The sequence below is a fragment of the Saccostrea echinata genome, unplaced genomic scaffold, assembly GCF_033153115.1.
Source record: "Saccostrea echinata isolate AGI-Se365-2 ecotype Australia unplaced genomic scaffold, CSIRO_AGI_Sech_v1 ptg000051l, whole genome shotgun sequence".
NCBI lineage: Eukaryota > Metazoa > Mollusca > Bivalvia > Ostreida > Ostreidae > Saccostrea > Saccostrea echinata.
Genome location: NW_026889800.1, coordinates 7,435,431 through 7,453,537, shown reverse-complemented (window position 1 = coordinate 7,453,537; position 18,107 = coordinate 7,435,431). Strand labels below are relative to the sequence as shown.

General features: G+C 32.6%; 1 protein-coding gene and 1 non-coding gene across 3 annotated transcripts; one reads left to right on the top strand and one right to left on the bottom strand.

Moving 5' to 3' along the window:
* Positions 1-854: 854 nt before the first annotated feature.
* Positions 855-16,537, top strand: LOC133203807 (cysteine-rich with EGF-like domain protein 2-B). Of its 2 annotated transcripts, none has more exons than XM_061339593.1 (11): positions 855-1,169; positions 2,243-2,325; positions 3,153-3,207; positions 3,892-4,006; positions 4,430-4,518; positions 4,782-4,908; positions 5,686-5,787; positions 8,759-8,842; positions 10,558-10,653; positions 11,143-11,280; positions 16,399-16,537. In XM_061339593.1, the coding sequence occupies exons 1-11, from the start codon at positions 1,044-1,046 to the stop codon at positions 16,464-16,466; spliced, it is 1,083 nt and encodes a 360-aa protein (XP_061195577.1). In that variant the 5' UTR covers positions 855-1,043; the 3' UTR covers positions 16,467-16,537. The 2 variants fall into 2 exon arrangements, with proteins under 2 accessions (XP_061195577.1, XP_061195576.1); XM_061339592.1 differs by lacking the exon at positions 16,399-16,537 and adding an exon at positions 11,736-12,289.
* On the bottom strand, positions 1,462-1,537 carry Trnas-aga (transfer RNA serine (anticodon AGA)). The gene has a single exon. It is a non-coding gene; the product is annotated as a tRNA-Ser (tRNA).
* Positions 16,538-18,107: the final 1,570 nt, after the last annotated feature.

Below are 18,107 nucleotides of genomic sequence, written 5' to 3'. Positions count from 1 at the left end.
TTCAAAAGTTATGGCCAAGGTTAAAGTTAAGTAAATTTTTGCAAAAGTGGGTCAAACCCCAAGGTCAAGGTCAAGAGGTCAAATATTTTGGTACCCAAAGGATGGTCTTCACAGTGAATACACATGTGAAATATGAAAGCCATTGTTCCAACCGATCGAAGGTTATGGGCAAGGTTAAAGTTTTCGCGGACAAACAGACAGACAGACGGAGAGGGAAAAAACTCAAGATGTGTTTCTTCGATTACGGGGGCATAAAAAAACTTTACAAACAATGATAGATTAAATCAAAATTTTCTCCATAAACTAAATTTTCAGAATATATTTTACCACGTAAAATTTTACCCCAAATCATATGTTCACAGGTGTCACTTTAAGACAACTGCAAAATGGTCATTAAGTATGAAAATCATAACTTTTCTACAGAGCAAATGAAAATTCAATTTCATATGCTAATATTCAAATTTACTCATTATCATGGTAATGCTAGGCAATTAAAAAAAAATGTCTGCCCTCTCCCGACCGACGGACTAAAAATTGTCCATTGAATGGAATAAATGTCTATATTATGTCAAGTTAAATGTCTTTTTTCCAATTTTGCCCCGAAAGCTATAGTTTAATTCTTTGAATTTTACTAGTAAAATACATTTCTTTCTGAAAATCAGAAGCAATAATGAGCGAACAGAGAACAGAGGGATTATGAACCTTCAACAATCCGGAAACACTTATCCGTAGATCATTTCAGTTTTAGTCGCCATTAAAGAGGAAAATATCGTGTCGTAATTTCATTGGATGAAATAGATGATTTGGCAAGTAAACACCGAATGCACATGGGGTAAATGGTTCAAGTCTCAAGATAGGATTTATCCAAAATTAGAGGATTCTTGCAAAACAAACGATTTTAAGAGTGAAATGAAAATGTTCTCATGACGAAAAAGGAGATTAGGAAGGATAGACAGTTGTTGCGAGCGTTTATAGTGGTGATAGGCCCGGAAAAGTTGAGCTGATCAGCTGGTGTTGATCAGATTTCGTGTATCATCAATATCATGGACGTGTACTCTATTACAAGTGTAAATTATATACTTTTCTATTTTTTCTTGTTAATCTCAGGAACTTTTGCTGCTAAAACAAAATGTGAGATCTGCAGGGATGTTGACAAGAATTTTCACGAGGTAAATAAGGACTGACATTGAATGCTAAATGATACAGGCATATAAAACGTTATAACCAGGGACCTATATACTAGTATATAGGTCCCTGTTATAACTGATCAAGTCCAAAAGTGAAAAACCTGTAAAAGTAAAAGACAATATACATAACTATTTTCTTTGTTTTTTTTTCTTTTTTTTTTATAAAGTGCAGTAATAGAGGGGAAATATTCACTGAAATTCTTAGCATTTCCCTGCCTAAAGCATTCTATCCATTGATTAAACATATGTAACAGGAGAGGAGAAAAAATGCGACAGACCAGACCATGATTTGAACCTGGGTCTCCTGAATCTCTAGTCAGGTGCTCTACCAATTGAGCTATCTGACTGCCACATTCCTCCCTCCTTAAAGGTCTTTGCCCAGGAAGACACCAACCTAGGTTCTTCCCTGGAAGGTCTTTCATTTGTCACATCCAGGGCATGGCACAGCACCAAATGTAATGGGAAAGGAGAAAAATGTGATGCACCAGTCCAGGATTCAAACCCGGGCCCTCTGAACCTCCAGTCAGGTGTTCTGCTGAGCTATCTGGCCACCTGTGATTGAAACCATCTGATCATCACACATATACACACACTGTACTTATAACTCCTTATTCTGTATCTTCCTTTATCTTTCAACAGTTCCAAACTGTCCCAAACAATGATTCTTGTGAAAGTAAACACTTGAATGCCATTTAGATTTATGCCCCTTTATAAGAGGAGTAGAACTGTACATGTATGTTTAATTGATTGACTGAATGCTTTAGACAGGGGAATGGATATAAGAAATAATACCAGAATTTGTGACAAATTTTTTGCTGTAAATGGTAGGTTTTTGCATTGGGTGGATCTGTACCTCTCCGGTATGTCTGTCTGAATTTTCTTTCCCATAGACCATGTGCTTAATCATAACTTTTGAGATTAAATGGCTAAATTGTCAAAGGGTTGTAATTTGGGTATTCATGTAATTCAAGTGTCTGTAAGATAAATAGTTATTGTATGTTTTTCTTAATATCTCTGAGGCATTGCTGTTTTATTTGGATGTTTTAATTTTGCAGGGATTAAAGAAAACAGCCAAGTCTAACTTTGGAGGAGGCAATACAAAATGGGAAGAAAAAAGTTTAGGAAAATACAGATATAGGTAAATTATTTGTAAATAAATTCCAACTACGTTCAAACTTGTCACACTAATAAAAATGTGAAAAAAATACAACCAGTGTAAAGGAAAGTGTATCTACTTTTGTGTCACTGTAAGATCTTATGATTCTTAGTAATATATACATGTAATTTACGGGAGTATTTGACCGTCAACACACTGTCACACAGTCCAGAATATGATAGATATTTGTTTGAAACTCAAAGTGTGTTTTAAGTAAGGTAATTATGAAATGTTCTTTTGGAACATAAGCATTCAAGATTCATTATACTGTATGTTCATCTCACTGTATTATCATGATTATATAGGTTAATTTATCACATTTACCCCTTTATCCCATGGATATCACTCATTGGATATTTTTTTCATATCCTACTGCTGTGATGTCACAATGGGTTTTGCGTGAAAGTGATAAAGTAAAATGATGTGGATTCAAATATAAAAAGTGTAAAACATTGATAGTGATGTATAAAACATGTGATAAAATGAATCTCCCATGATTTGTGGTTAGATATGATTTTTATCCAATGGGTTGTGTGTTTTTATCCCCTCGCCAAGGATCGGGGATAAAAAAAACACACAACTCATTTGACGTTGGATAAAAATCATATCCAACTTAAAATCTTGGGAGATCCTATATATACATGTATTAATAGTAGTTGTCTGATATTGTAAGGAATACAATAAACTTGATAAAGAAGCTTATAAATCTGTAGTTAAATTCTATGGAGCTATTGTGTATACTATGTGTTGTTGAGGTATGTTTTTACATGGCTATTAATGAAAATTTAATGCATTTTATGATATTTCAGTGAAACAAGATTGGTTGAAGTCATTGAAAATTTGTGTGAAAATAGTGAAAAAGAAGTAAGTATATAAATGCAAGAAAAAAAACATAAAGAAACAAAGCATATTATTTATAAGTACATGAAAGACTAAGACATGTTGTAGAACTCCTGTGTTCATGTTTATTGTTTTATATGCATAGCACAGTATGTTTTATAGAAAAAATATAAATTTCCAGGTTTGGTAAAAAAAAGAGAGAGAGAGAGAGAGAGAGAAACAAAGGGAAAAAACAAAATAAAAACAACATCAACAACAACATGTAACAAGAACAAAAAAAAAAAAAAGAAAAGAAACAAACCCACTTTTTCCTTGTATATGTATATGATTGATCTATAGTACATGTACCATACACAGTCTTTACTGTACAGCATTCCTGTGAACAAAATACTGCATATCCTAATGAGTTGTCCTGCACATGTCCTGATGTCAGAACATCTGGAATTGTATTTATCAAGAATATTACTGTGAAATCACTAATTTTTATGGGGATTTAATTTTCATTTATTTCATGGTATGAAGACCCCCACCATTGCCCACGAAAATGTGATTTCGCAGTATAATAATTGCAATTTCATCTTTATTAATGTTTTACTTGTGTTTTATGTTTTAGTGTACAATTTCATCTTTATTAATGTTTACTTGTGTTTTATGATCTAGTGTACAATTTCATCTTTATTAATGTATTACCTGTGTTTTATTTTCTAGTGTCATACTTTTGTTGAGGAACATGAAGAATTAGTGGAGAAATTCTGGCATTCTATTTTTGCGAAGGATAAAGGGCCAGATTTCTTTTTGTGGCTCTGCATCGAAAATGTTAAAGGTTTGTAACAAAGGGAAATAACTGACAATGTGACACAACTCCCTTCAACTGCTCATGTTCCTACTTAGTTTTACTCTTCAGCTAAAAATGAATTCAATACATTCAGACTCCAAATTTTTTTTTTTTTACATAAGATATGGTCTGGTTACATAAATACATGTATAGAACTTTGTTTTCTTCTTTAAAGGTTGAGTTATATTTGATAATTTTAGCACATGTATCAGTTTTAAAGGGATTAATATAAATAGTATTATATTTATATAATATAATTAATATTATAAATACTTGTGTTATGGTGTATAATACAAGAGCATATGGTTACTATACTAATTCAAAACATATACAATGTATTAGAGAAGTCATCAATCACTCTACCCTGCCAAGTCAGATAAAACAACTTTTTTTCTTCTTTTGTGTATAAAGTTTGCTGTCCAGAGAATACATATGGCCCCAGCTGTAAATCATGTCCAGGGGGGACAAAGTCTCCGTGTGGAGGAAACGGAAAGTGTGATGTAAGTAATTATGGAGGTCTTAGTGTTTTAGGGATGAAATGTATAAGAAATATGGCATTAGCGCCAGAAAAAAGGTTTCATGTACCTGTAATCATGCTGATAAAAATGTTGTGAATTTAATTTGGTCATCACAGTTAAATGCTAATTCTGATATTTAACATTAAGAAAAATATCAAAATTTTACAAATAAATTGTAATGCATTCAAATATTTTATTAACAATTTTTTAACTAAAATTTTATACAAATTTTCACAAATTTGCAGGGGGCGGGTACCAGAAAAGGAAAGGGCACCTGTTCTTGTGATGCTGGTTACCAAGGTGACATGTGTGACAGCTGTTCTGATGGACATTATGAGGAAGTAAAGAATGAAACTCACACTATCTGTAAAGGTGTGTGGTGTTTTAGTTTCAAAGTATATTCTCTGTAAAATATACTAATTTTTTCAGTATTTTCCTATGCAATAGTTTTACCCCTTGTTTTGGCTCCACTGATTAAATGTTAAGATATATTGCTCTTGTTATACATGTAAATTGAACTTGCATGCATTCGAAATAATACTTAGCCTACATAAAATTGAAATTACAGTTCTTGGGCCTGCGTGCATCTATTTTGAAGTAGCTGCATTTTAATTTTTATCATATTTTCAATAAAGCAAAAATGTGGAAACCAATCTGGAAAAAAAACTCTGCCCTCATTTTCTCATAGTTTTGGACTGGATTTAAGGTATCGATTTCTTATTAACATGGACATTGACAGCAATATGACATGGACACTTAATAAGAGAAAAAAGTCATATATTTGGTAAATTTGTGAGATGTAAATCCACAGTATAATTATAAAGGAAGAATTTTCATTGTTATCTAATATAAAAAATTCTGCAATTTTAAAACAAGCCTCTCGCATCTAATTTATCGTCGATAAAAAAAATATCCTCCAGTCCACATCTCTATTTTAAGAAATTGGCCTGAAAACTGTAATATCAAATTTACTTAGCCTTAATGAGCTTATTTGAATAAAAATCTTTCTCAAATTGTAATGTAGAGAAAGTCTATCATAAAGTTAGATGCTGGACTTTTTTCATGGTAGCCTTAATACTTTAAAAAAATCTGGACTTCTGAAGGGAATTTTTTTTCAACCCTCAATATTAATTTGTTTATTTCCTGTAGCTTGTGATGCATCCTGTAAATCCACTTGTTGGGAGGCTGGTCCTAAAGGATGTGATGAATGTAATGAAGGCTGGAAGGCTTCTGAGGAAGAAGGATGTGTAGGTAAGATGAAGGATGTGTAGGTAAGATGAAGGATGTGTAGGTAAGATAAAGGATGTGTAGGTAAGATGAAGGATGTGTAGGTATGATGAAGGATGTGTAGGTAAGACGAAGGATGTGTAGGTAAGAAAAAGGATGTGTAGGTAAGATGAAGGATGTGAAGGTGAGATAAAGGATGTGTAGGTAAGATGAAGGATGTGTTGGTATGATGAAGGATGTGTAGGTAAGATAAAGGATGTGTAGGTATGATGAAGGATATGTAGGTAAGATGAAGGATGTGTTGGTATGATGGAGGATGTGTAGGTAAGATAAAGGATGTGTAGGTATGATGAAGGATGTGTAGGTATGATGAAGAATTTGTAGGTATGATGGAGGATGTGTAGGTAAGATAAAGGATGTGTAGGTAAGATGAAGGATGTGTAGGTAAGATAAAGGATGTGTAGGTAAGATGAAGGAATTGTAGGTATGATGAAGGATGTGTAGGTAAGATAAGGATGTGTAGGTAAGATGAAGGAATTGTAGGTATGATGAAGGATGTGTAGGTAAGATAAGGATGTGTAGGTAAGATGAAGGATGTGTAGGTAAGATAAAGGATGTGTAGGTTAGATAAAGGATGTGTAGGTAAGATAAAGGATGTGTAGGTATGATGAAGGATATGTAGGTATGATGAAGGATATGTAGGTTAGATAAAGGATGTGTAGGTAAGATGAAGGAATTGTAGGTATGATGAAGGATGTGTAGGTAAGATAAGGATGTGTAGGTAAGATGAAGGATGTGTAGGTAAGATAAAGGATGTGTAGGTAAGATAAAGGATGTGTAGGTATGATGAAGGATTTGTAGGTAAGATGAAGGATGTGTAAGTATGATGAAGGATATGTAGGTATGATGAAGGATGTGTAGGTAAGATAAAGGATGTGTAGATAAGATGATGGATGTGTAGGTATGATGAAGGATGTGTAGATATTATGAAGGATGTGTAGGTATGATGGAGGATGTGTAGGTATGATGAAGGATGTGTAGGTAAGATAAAGGATGTGTAGGTATGATGAAGGATGTGTAGATAAGATGATGGATGTGTAGGTATGATGGAGGATGTGTAGGTAAGATAAAGGATGTGTAGGTATGATGAAGGATATGTAGGTATGATGAAGATAAAGGATGTGTAGGTAAGATAAAGGATGTGTAGGTATGATGAAGGATGTGTAGGTAAGATAAAGGATGTGTAGGTATGATGAAGGATGTGTAGGTAAGATAAAGGATGTGTAGGTATGATGAAGGATGTGTAGATAAGATGATGGATGTGTAGGTATGATGGAGGATGTGTAGGTAAGATAAAGGATGTGTAGGTATGATGAAGGATATGTAGGTATGATGAAGATAAAGGATGTGTAGGTAAGATAAAGGATGTGTAGGTAAGATGAAGGATGTGTAGGTAAGATGAAGATAAAGGATGTGTAGGTAAGATAAAGGATGTGTAGGTATGATGAAGGATGTGTAGGTATGATGGAGGATGTGTAGGTAAGATAAAGGATGTGTAGGTATGATGAAGGATATGTAGGTAAGATAAAGGATGTGTAGGTATGATGAAGGATATGTAGGTATGATGAAGATAAAGGATGTGTAGGTAAGATAAAGGATGTGTAGGTAAGATAAAGGATGTGTAGATAAGATGATGGATGTGTAGGTATGCTGAAGGATGTGTAGATATTATGAAGGATGTGTAGGTAAGATGAAGAATGTGTAGGTAAGATAAAGGATGTGTAGGTAAGATGAAGGATGTGTAGGTAAGATGAAGATAAAGGATGTGTAGGTAAGATAAAGGATGTGTAGGTATGATGAAGGATGTGTAGGTATGATTGAGGATGTGTAGGTAAGATGAAGGATGTGTAGGTATGATGAAGGATATGTAGGTATGATGAAGGATGTGTAGGTAAGATAAAGGATGTGTAGATAAGATGATGGATGTGTAGGTATGATGAAGGATGTGTAGATATTATGAAGGATGTGTAGGTAAGATGAAGAATGTGTAGGTAAGATAAAGGATTTGTAGGTATGATGAAGGATTTGTAGGTATGATAAAGGATGTGTAGGTATGATGAAGGATGTGTAGGTAAGATAAAGGATGTGTAGGTATGATGAAGGATGTGTAGATAAGATGATGGATGTGTAGGTATGATGGAGGATGTGTAGGTAAGATAAAGGATGTGTAGGTATGATGAAGGATATGTAGGTATGATGAAGATAAAGGATGTGTAGGTATGATAAAGGATGTGTAGGTATGATGAAGAATGTGTAGGTAAGATAAAGGATGTGTAGGTAAGATGAAGGATGTGTAGATAAGATGATGGATGTGTAGGTAAGATAAAGGATGTGTAGGTAAGATAAAGGATGTGTAGGTAAGATAAAGGATGTGTAGGTAAGATAAAGGATTTGTAGGTATGATGAAGGATTTGTAGGTATGATAAAGGATGTGTAGGTATGATGAAGGATGTGTAGGTAAGATAAAGGATGTGTAGGTATGATGAAGGATGTGTAGATAAGATGATGGATGTGTAGGTATGATGGAGGATGTGTAGGTAAGATAAAGGATGTGTAGGTATGATGAAGGATATGTAGGTATGATGAAGATAAAGGATGTGTAGGTATGATAAAGGATGTGTAGGTATGATGAAGAATGTGTAGGTAAGATAAAGGATGTGTAGGTATGATGAAGGATGTGTAGATAAGATGATGGATGTGTAGGTAAGATAAAGGATGTGTAGGTAAGATAAAGGATGTGTAGGTATATCAAAAATTTGTAACCTCCTTTCACAATTGTTGAAATTATATGATTAAACCTGAAGATGTTCATTAAAGAAGTAAGGTAATAGAAAATAAATGAATAAATTGATATGTACCATTCCTCACATATATCATTTGAGCACTTTTGCAATAGGAACATATGTTTAATTCTTTAGATTATACATATTTACAGATGTGGATGAGTGTGTCAGTGATACTACAAAGTGTTCAGATGATGAATACTGCTCTAATACCGTCGGATCATTTTATTGTGGGAGTAAGTATTGTTAGTAACGTGAGTTTTAATATGTACTGTTTTTAAGGAAAATCTAATTCCTTAATGTAAAATGTTGTGTACTTGCTTTCATTTGACATAAATATACCCAGCCACCCACATTTGTTTTTATGCCCCCGTATCAAAGATTCGGGGGTATATAGTTTTTGCCCTGTATGTCCGTCTGTCTGTTTGTTTACAAAACCTTAATATTACTTATAACTTTTGATTGGTTGGAGCTATGGCCTTCATATTTCACATGTGTATTCTTTGTGACAAGACCTTTATTTGGGTACCATCATATTTGACCTTGATCTTGGAGTTTGACCCAGTTTTACAAAATTTTACACAAATGTAACCTTGGCCATAACTTTTAAACAGTTGGTGCTAGGGCTTTCATACTTCACATGTATAATCCTTGTGAAAAGATCTTCCTTTCGGTACCAACAAATTTGACCCTTTGACCTTGACCTAGGAGTTTGACCTACTTTTGAAAAACTTTAACCTTGGCCTTAACTTTTGAACAGTTGGTGCTAGCGCTTTCATACTTCACATATATGTAATCCTTGTGACAAGACCTTTCTTTGGATACCAACAACATTGACCCTTTGACCTTGGAGTTTGACCTACTTTTGGAAAACACTAACCTGGGCCATATTTTTGAATGGTTTGTGGTAGGGTTTTCATACTTCACTTGTGTAATCCTTATGACAAGATCTTCCTTCAGATACCAACATTTTTTTTACCCTTTGACCTTGACCTTGGAGCATGGCCTACTTTTGAAAAACTTTAACCTTTTCCATATCTTATCAATGGTTGCTACTTTTGAACAGTTGGTGCTAGGGCTTTCATACTTCACATATGTAATCCTTGTGACAAGACCTTACTTTGGATACCAACAACTTTGACCCTTTGACCCTGGAGTTTGACCTACTTTTGAAAAACTTTAAACTTGGCCATATCTTTTGAATGGTTGGTGCTAGGGCTTTTTTTTTTGTGAAAAGGCCTTTCCCTGGGCACCATTAATTTTTACCATTTGACCTTGACCTTGATGTGTGACTTACTTTTGAATAATTTTTACCTTTTCCATATCTTATCAATGGTTGCTGCTAGGGTTTCATATTTTACAGTTATATTCCTAGGCACAAGACCTCACTTTGGGTACCAACATTTTTGATTTGCATTTGAGAAAGTTTAACCTTCATTATAAGATGCCATATAGGGGCATCAGTGTTTCACAAACACATCTTGTTTTATTTATATATATGAAAGAATCACATTGGTTGATCCAGATGTTTCTCTTAGAGGGAGTCTATACCCACTGAAAATAAAGAATTGACCCACATATTTGTGGACAATCAATAAATAAAAGGATTTTGTCCAAATGTGAAAATCCTACTTTTCCCTCATGTGATTGATGTGACTTTTCTTTTTGCCAACTTATGAGAGGTCTACATTTCCTTGAGGGGGGATCCAAGTTCATTTTTGGCTACCCTCTTTTTAAAAAAATTATTCACTCTAAAAATACTTGGGGGATGGTGTATCCCCCTCCTTTAGATCAGTGCATAGATTATCAAAAGAGCACTAGGTAACTGTTTACCCTTCCAGAATTGAATCTTATAAACTAATAATTGCCATCTAGAGCTGTGGAGTGTCAGTGAAAAGTTTCTTAAGAAAACCGTTTGAAATAGATCTACATTTCTTAACTCCCCTTGTAGAATGCCACACAGCATGTAAAGGCTGTAAACAGTATGGACCAGACCAATGTAAGGAGTGTTCAGACGGGTATAAACTGTTGGATAATACCTGTACAGGTAAGAATGGAGAAGGAAAATTAACCAGACCCCAGATAAAATAAAACCAAGATTTTAAAATATGTTTATATCAAAGATGTCTAATTGTTCTTCAAAACATGTTCCCTTGTGACAGGGATAAGAATACAATACTGGGAATTTAAAAGTTTCACAACGTACTTACCTATACCAGTAGAAAATATTTCAAAATGAACAGAGCTAAAACATCCTTATATAGTGAAGATGAAATTTTTTTTCAATAAAGTTTCTCCGAGCAAGGATGTTTCACTACTTAGGTCTTGTTTTTACCTTAGAACACGTGTAGAATGCAGAGGAATATTTTCTTTGGAGCAATAAGCTGCAGATGTTAGTATTGTTATACAATCATCTATAAGATCATCTAAATCTTTTGAAATCATGACCCCTGGATAGGATGAGAGGCTGCAATAAGTTTGGTATTATTATTGTTAATGATATAAGGGATTCTTACATGTTGTAATTCTTAATCAGATATAGATGAATGTTTTGAGGACACGAATCTATGTGCTGGAGAAAACAGACAGTGTGTAAACAGTCCAGGAAGCTACTCCTGTACGTGTAATGAAGGCTTTATAGAACAAGAGGACAAGTGTGTCCCTAAACCAAAAGGTTGGTAGTCAGTCTTCTTTTCTAAATCACTTGATCAACATTTTTGGTTCTTTTGCATTTTTTTCCGATAACAGTACACAAAATAGAAAAGTTTAGTTTCATAAAACTTAACATTTAAGAACAACAATGTATTTCCAGAGGCATATTTACCATAGTTTGCATGTGAAATATCATTCTGTAGATAATATAGCAGCTGCACCCTGTATTATTTTGGCCTGAACTTATTGGTTTCTTATGTAAACTATATATATTCAGATGTCTGTTCTACACAATACAACCATCCCTCAGTATCAGTTTCCCTGTTCTTCTGTGATCATGCACAGTTGATTTCATTTGTCCTCCCCCAGCCTTTTGTGTTAGGGGTAAAACTTTATTGGATCAGTTTTGTACCATCTCTCAAAAACTATTCTCAGATCATATTTGGTCTCATAGAAAGATTTGTGGTGTCTTTGCAGATGTACCCAAGCAGTCAAAAAAGAAGAAAAAATCAAAAAGTGTATGGTCCAAGGTTTATGCTTTTGCTACAAAAGCTTCCATGTTAAACTTTCTCTTGGTTTTACTTCTGTTTGTTTTAATTGGTCGCCTCTTCAAAGGGGAGGTGTTAGTAATTCTAATATTGTCAGTGTTGTATCTCCAGTATTTATTATGGTTTTCATCAAAAAGTGAGAAATCCTGATTGTTAATGATAGAACAGTGTTTTTCATATTATTTAAACTTTGGCAGATCTCATTTTCAATTTTTGTTCTTGTTACATGTGTGTAGTGAGTATTTATGTGTTGTGATCATCTAAGAATGAATCATGTACAGATCTTTCATTAGATAATGATTATTAATTCATGTTTGGGTGATTGTTTATACATGTATTTGTAATGTAATAATTTCTCCTGATTAAAGCATACTTGTATGTCAAGAATGATATTTCACATACAGTTATGGGTCATAAATGCAATTGGTCGTAAAAGTTACTGCACAGTAAATTAATGTTTAAAGAATAAAATAAATAATGCACATATTTTTAACATATTTGTTTTCTGTCCAGCACATGGTATAGGTATTTTGGAGTTGAACTAACATTTTTCTTGATATTTATACCCCTGCTGGAAAAGTGGGAGATACTGTGTACAGGGTTATTTATTTTGACCCTTTCCGATTTGCAAACAATTTTGTACTAATGGTATTTTACATTTGCTTAATCACAGCTCTGTTTAAGAAGTTATACTGTCTTCTTTGAAGAACTGCGAACAATAGTATTGTTCTCCCACCTACCTCCAAGTCAATTTTCAAAAGTTACAGATACAGATACTCCAGTATTTATTATGGTTTTCATCAAAAAGTGAGAAATCTTGATTGTTAATGATAGAACAATGTTCTTCATATTATTTAAACTTTGGCTGATCTAATTTGTTGTATGAAAAATGAGTTTTGACTGTTTCATGATGTGCAAAAAACATTAAAATGAATCAGGAAACAGTTCAAAATGCCTAATTATAATTTATATAGTAGGATAGGTAATAATATTGAATTAAATGGGTGTAAAATGTAGGCGGGAATCAAGAGTTAGTGTGCGTAGTTCTTTGCCCTGTCAAAATTTCGCTCACTTGTGTCTTGGTCAAAAGGGGCAAAAATAAAACGAAAGTGACAAATTCCCTGTATACAGTATATGGGAATGAGGCTATCCTTACATATGGGTGAATTAAAAAAAAAATGACCAAACGCATATTTATCAACCCACACTAAAAATACAGGCAATGAAAATAGATTTCTATGTCTCAGCACATGTCTTTAGATAGTGTCTAAATACCTGCCAAATATTTCATTGATATCTCAATTATCAAAAAAGTTATGCCCAAAAATGATGCTAAAATTGTCAGGAGTGCAACACCTTTTTGTGACATTTTGAAATTTCAATATTTTTTGGAGATCTATGAAATAAAAAATAATGCTTCATGTTGAAAATAAAGACTTTCCTGATAATATTCAAAGTATTGAGCTTTAAATGTGGACTGTCATAACTTTTGTTTAATCAAGTTGTGGTCATGGCTGATGTTTAAAAAAATGTTATACCATGTCAGGAGTGCAACAGAAAAAATGTAGTGTTGCCAAAAAAACATCAGTTGTAAAATTCTGATAGAAAATTAAGACAAAAAAGAATTTTGGAAGTGTAAAATAATAACTGATATATATTTTAAAACTTAAAAATGTTATATAAATCACAAGCAGCATTAATGAGAGTCAAGTATATGTGCATACCCAAAAATGTCAGGAATGCAACATTTGATGTTTTGCTCCCAAGCATGAAAAAACTATTATCATTATATGATTTTCTGATTTTTATTTTGGAAAATAAAGACACAAAGAACATTTTTACCAAATAGATTTATCATTTACAGGATCTGTCTGTGCTTCAGATCCATATTTCTATGGTCAGGAGTGCAACACATTTTTTTAAAGATTCAAGTTGTGTGACGAAAAGACTTCTATTCATGCTTAGAAGTATTCATTAATTAATAATGATCTTTTTGTATAATTTAATGCTAAATTATTTACAGTTTTATTATCAAAATCCTTCCTTTTTCAATTTTATCAATTCAGATGTGTTTTTATCTTTTTTGTGATTTTTTTAATGAACGTTAAAAATAAACACACTAAAACATTGTCATAAAATTCGAGTAATTCCTTCTCAACTTCACTGAAACAACAGAACAAGTTCTTATGTAATTTTCACTTCACAATTCTACTTTAAAGGCCCCAATGCTTTTGATCAGGAGTGCAACAAATATGTTAGAATTATAAATCATCCAATAAGAATAAAAATAAAGAAAAAATGATGAGAAGAATTTTTCTGGTGGGTTACTGTGTTTGTCTTCTAAAGGAAAATATGCTTTAAAATATATTTTATCTTCTAAATATACATTTAAGCTAGTTTTTTGGCATAAAATAGGGTATCATTCCAGATAAAATGCGAATTTTAAATACTTTCATCTGTTTTAATTATGAAGTATTGGACTATAAGTATTGCACAATTTCATTACCACTTGATATTGCCAACACTTTATGAATTTTTGTGTTCTATGGTTTTAATTTTAAACTTTACTGCAGTCAGGAGTGCAACAAAACTGCTTCATAATTACCAATGCTTTTTAACTATCTTTACTAAAAGATGAGTTAAAAAAAAATGCTTGATACTATTTGATGTTCAAAAGACTATGTCTATCAACAAATTACAGAAATGTTACTGTCAATTCAGGGAATAGTTTTCATCATTTCACATATATTTTAAATACAATTTATATATATTACACTTTGCAAATAATCATGTTTTAAGGTCTTCGAAATATGAAAAACCTGCTGTAAATGATGAAAAATATCAACACGACAAATTTATTTACAAAGTAAGAATGGGTTATTGTGTGTTATAATTTTTAAAACTGTTACAATGTTAAATAAAATACATATCAGATGTCAGGAGTGCAACACAATAATGTAACATAGGGTCACTTCAAAATCTAGTATTTTTCATAAGAGAACTCCTATATAACAATTCTTTTTTGGCTTAGATTTAAAGAATTGACTTGAACGGACAAAAAAGTGAATTTTGGGGAATTTTATTGCTTCATATTTTTTTCATATTAAAACTTTTCAAACTAGAATTAAAAAATAATGTAAAATAACAATCAAAAAGCCAATTTTTTGTCACATGTACAAGAGAAGATACTCATTCAAGGTCTAGATTTAATCATTTATACCCCTTTTACCATTTTGAAGCATAAAAAACTATAATTTCTTGTGATTATGTATTTTAGAAAGTCTTCTAAGGTGTAATGATATTTTCTTTTTTCAAAAGAAATTTTACTAATAAAAATTCTGAAACTTTTTAATCCAATTGTCTATTCTATTGCCACTTCGGGATTTTAAACTAGAATGCATTTGCAATATGATGATGTAAGTGAAAAATATGTTATAAGTAGTAGAGTTTTGCCAAAAAAAAATTCAGTTTGGTGGTCATTTTTTTTTTAATTCACCCATATGTCCCTTTACGTCTGTAACACTTTGGGGTACCATCTCTTATGCACAATTCCCCTATACCACTACATAAAATATGAGTTTTTCACAGAATCAACATTTATTTATATAGTGCCATTGTGCACCTTCTATTTTACGTTTTGATAATGTTTGGAGTTTTCCATACAAAACATGGACAATGCCATTCTTTTTATTACCCATCTATTATCTGCAACTCCTCCTATACCGCTGAAATCAGCTGAATAAGTTTTCACAAAATCATAATTACACAGTGTCTTGTGCACCTCAGTAGAACACTCCTATTTTACTTTCAGTCAGACATATATTTGGATTTCCAATAGGAAAACATGAAACTGCATTTTTTTCCTATAATACTGGGGTACCTATTACTTATCCAGCAACTCCTTTTATACCACTGGATAAATTTTATGAGAATTTTACAGAATCTTTATTTCATAGTGCCATTGTGTATTTATGTTCTGATTGGAGAGATATTTGGGGTTTCCCATAGCAAAAATACACTCTGCCATTATACTCATATGGGAGTGGGGGTATCACTCTATGATCTCAGTACTCAATTTACCTTTAATTTATTTTATTTATAATGGCAGATGGAAGATTTATGATACATTCTTGGATAATTTAAGTATATTTCAAGCAAAATTGATAAAATAATAAAACTGGAAAAAGACCAGGAAAAATTAAGACATCCATCTCCCCATAATCCCAAATGATATGAATGCAAATTACATCCTAAGTGCATGTGCTCTTTCTAGAACGTTCTGTTTTCTAATACAACAGTAGCAAAGACAGAAATGCAAATTGGAGGATGTTTTCACAATCCAAGGATTGATCAAATTGAAAATTCTGTTATTTTAAAAAAAGAATTTTTGTATAGTAGAAAAAGTAAGATAATCAAGGATTTGTAAAAAATTGTGCTATACATAGGGAATACTTACACAGCACATTTAGGTCAGACTAGCATAGGATGACTACCGATTATTTGACCAAAGAGTTTAATATTATGAAACATTCAAAGTTATGTTTTAAACATATTTTAAGGATTTTGATGAAGTTAATTGACATAAATTTCAGACGAATCATCAAATGATAAGGCAGATGAAAGTCCAAAAGAGTCAACAGAACCCAAGGAAGAGTTATGACAACGGAGTAGTATAAGTGAATATATTTATGTATGAGAGATTTCTACACAAATAAAATTTATCTTTTTATACACATTGTGTTATATTTTCATACAAGGAAGTTTTAATCGTTAAAGATCAGAAGTGTGTTCAACATTGCTGTCACACATGAGTGTTCGCCAGAATTCCTTATTTCTCTAACAGAAATGTTTTAAACACTTGCTCAGTTAAACAGGCCTCTGGACACATGAGTGCTCGCTGGAATTCCCTATTTCTCTAACAGATATATTTTCTAGCACTTTATCTGTTGAACAGGCCTCTGGACATGCATTAACTGAAGTTTTCATTTATAGTTTTTCCACAAGTTTTCCGAGTCACGGGGTAGTCGGAACATGGGTTTTGGTAAATTGGATCTATCTGTCATGTACACTATATGAAAATGCCTGCTAAAAAATTAATTTGACGAAATATATTTCTTAGGGGTGAAACGATACACCTCCTTCACGGTTCGATACGTATTGTATAATTTTGTCTCGGTTCGGTTATTTTCGATACGATACATTTTGATAGAAGGAAACAAATTCTACGTTGTTTTATGCTTTCTTTTTCTAAATCTAGTCACATATTTTACGAATTTTATTTGCAAATTGACTAGAAGAAATTGATTAAAATTATTTGACTGTCAAAAATTATTTTACAAGCAATCAGTCATCAAAAATTTACGTTTTCTATACTTATTTATTCTGAGTAACGTGTTATACCTTATGCCAAACCCGACTGAATAACGATCCCGACCGAAAAATGAACCGAACCGAAAATTAGAGATTTTGCACCGTGTATCAAACCGAGAAAAAATACCGCGGTGCATCGATACCGCGGTGAACCGTTTCACTCCTAATATTTCTGTTTCTGAGAGTGTTGATGGAGTTGTCCTTTATATTCCTATATAAAGCTTTGAGACCTCTCGGTATTTTTGAAGAAGATTTTGGTATATGGGTGCATGGCGGACACGCTTGGTTTGTGAGGGTTTTCAACACTTCCACTGCCAAAGGTGTTTTGTGTCTTGAAAGAAAATAAGTTATAAAGGTTTACATTTTTTGTGGAGAAACCACAACTAAATAATTAATTTTACAAAACATCCTGAAAAGTAAAAACTTAATTAATATTATTAACAACATTTAACATTTTAATATTTTCTTACATTATAGTTGCGTTAACTTAAAAAATAAAATAACATAAAGAGTTCACTAATAGGATTGATATAAAGGTGATTGAACATACGTACCTTGAAAGAAAACATGTTATAAAAGGTTTACAATTTTATTTGTGAGAAATCGCGACTGAGGTTATCAAGGCGCACACGGCCTAGTATACCACAGAACCTGTTTCTATGGTAATCTCATAACTTGTCGACCTTCTTGATACCCGTGTGATTTGACCGCATGTGGTCGGCATATGATCAGTGCCTCGTAATTTTAATTAAAAAAACTAGAAATATGTCCATAGGACATGAATGCCCCGCCGAGTGTATATTAGTAATGCGACATGAAAATTTTTATTAGTGTATGAAGTTTGATGCGAATATCTTCAATAGTTTCTTTAAAATTGAATTTGATTTCTAAAAAAAATAAGATATAGATGATACATGTAAATTCTCACAAA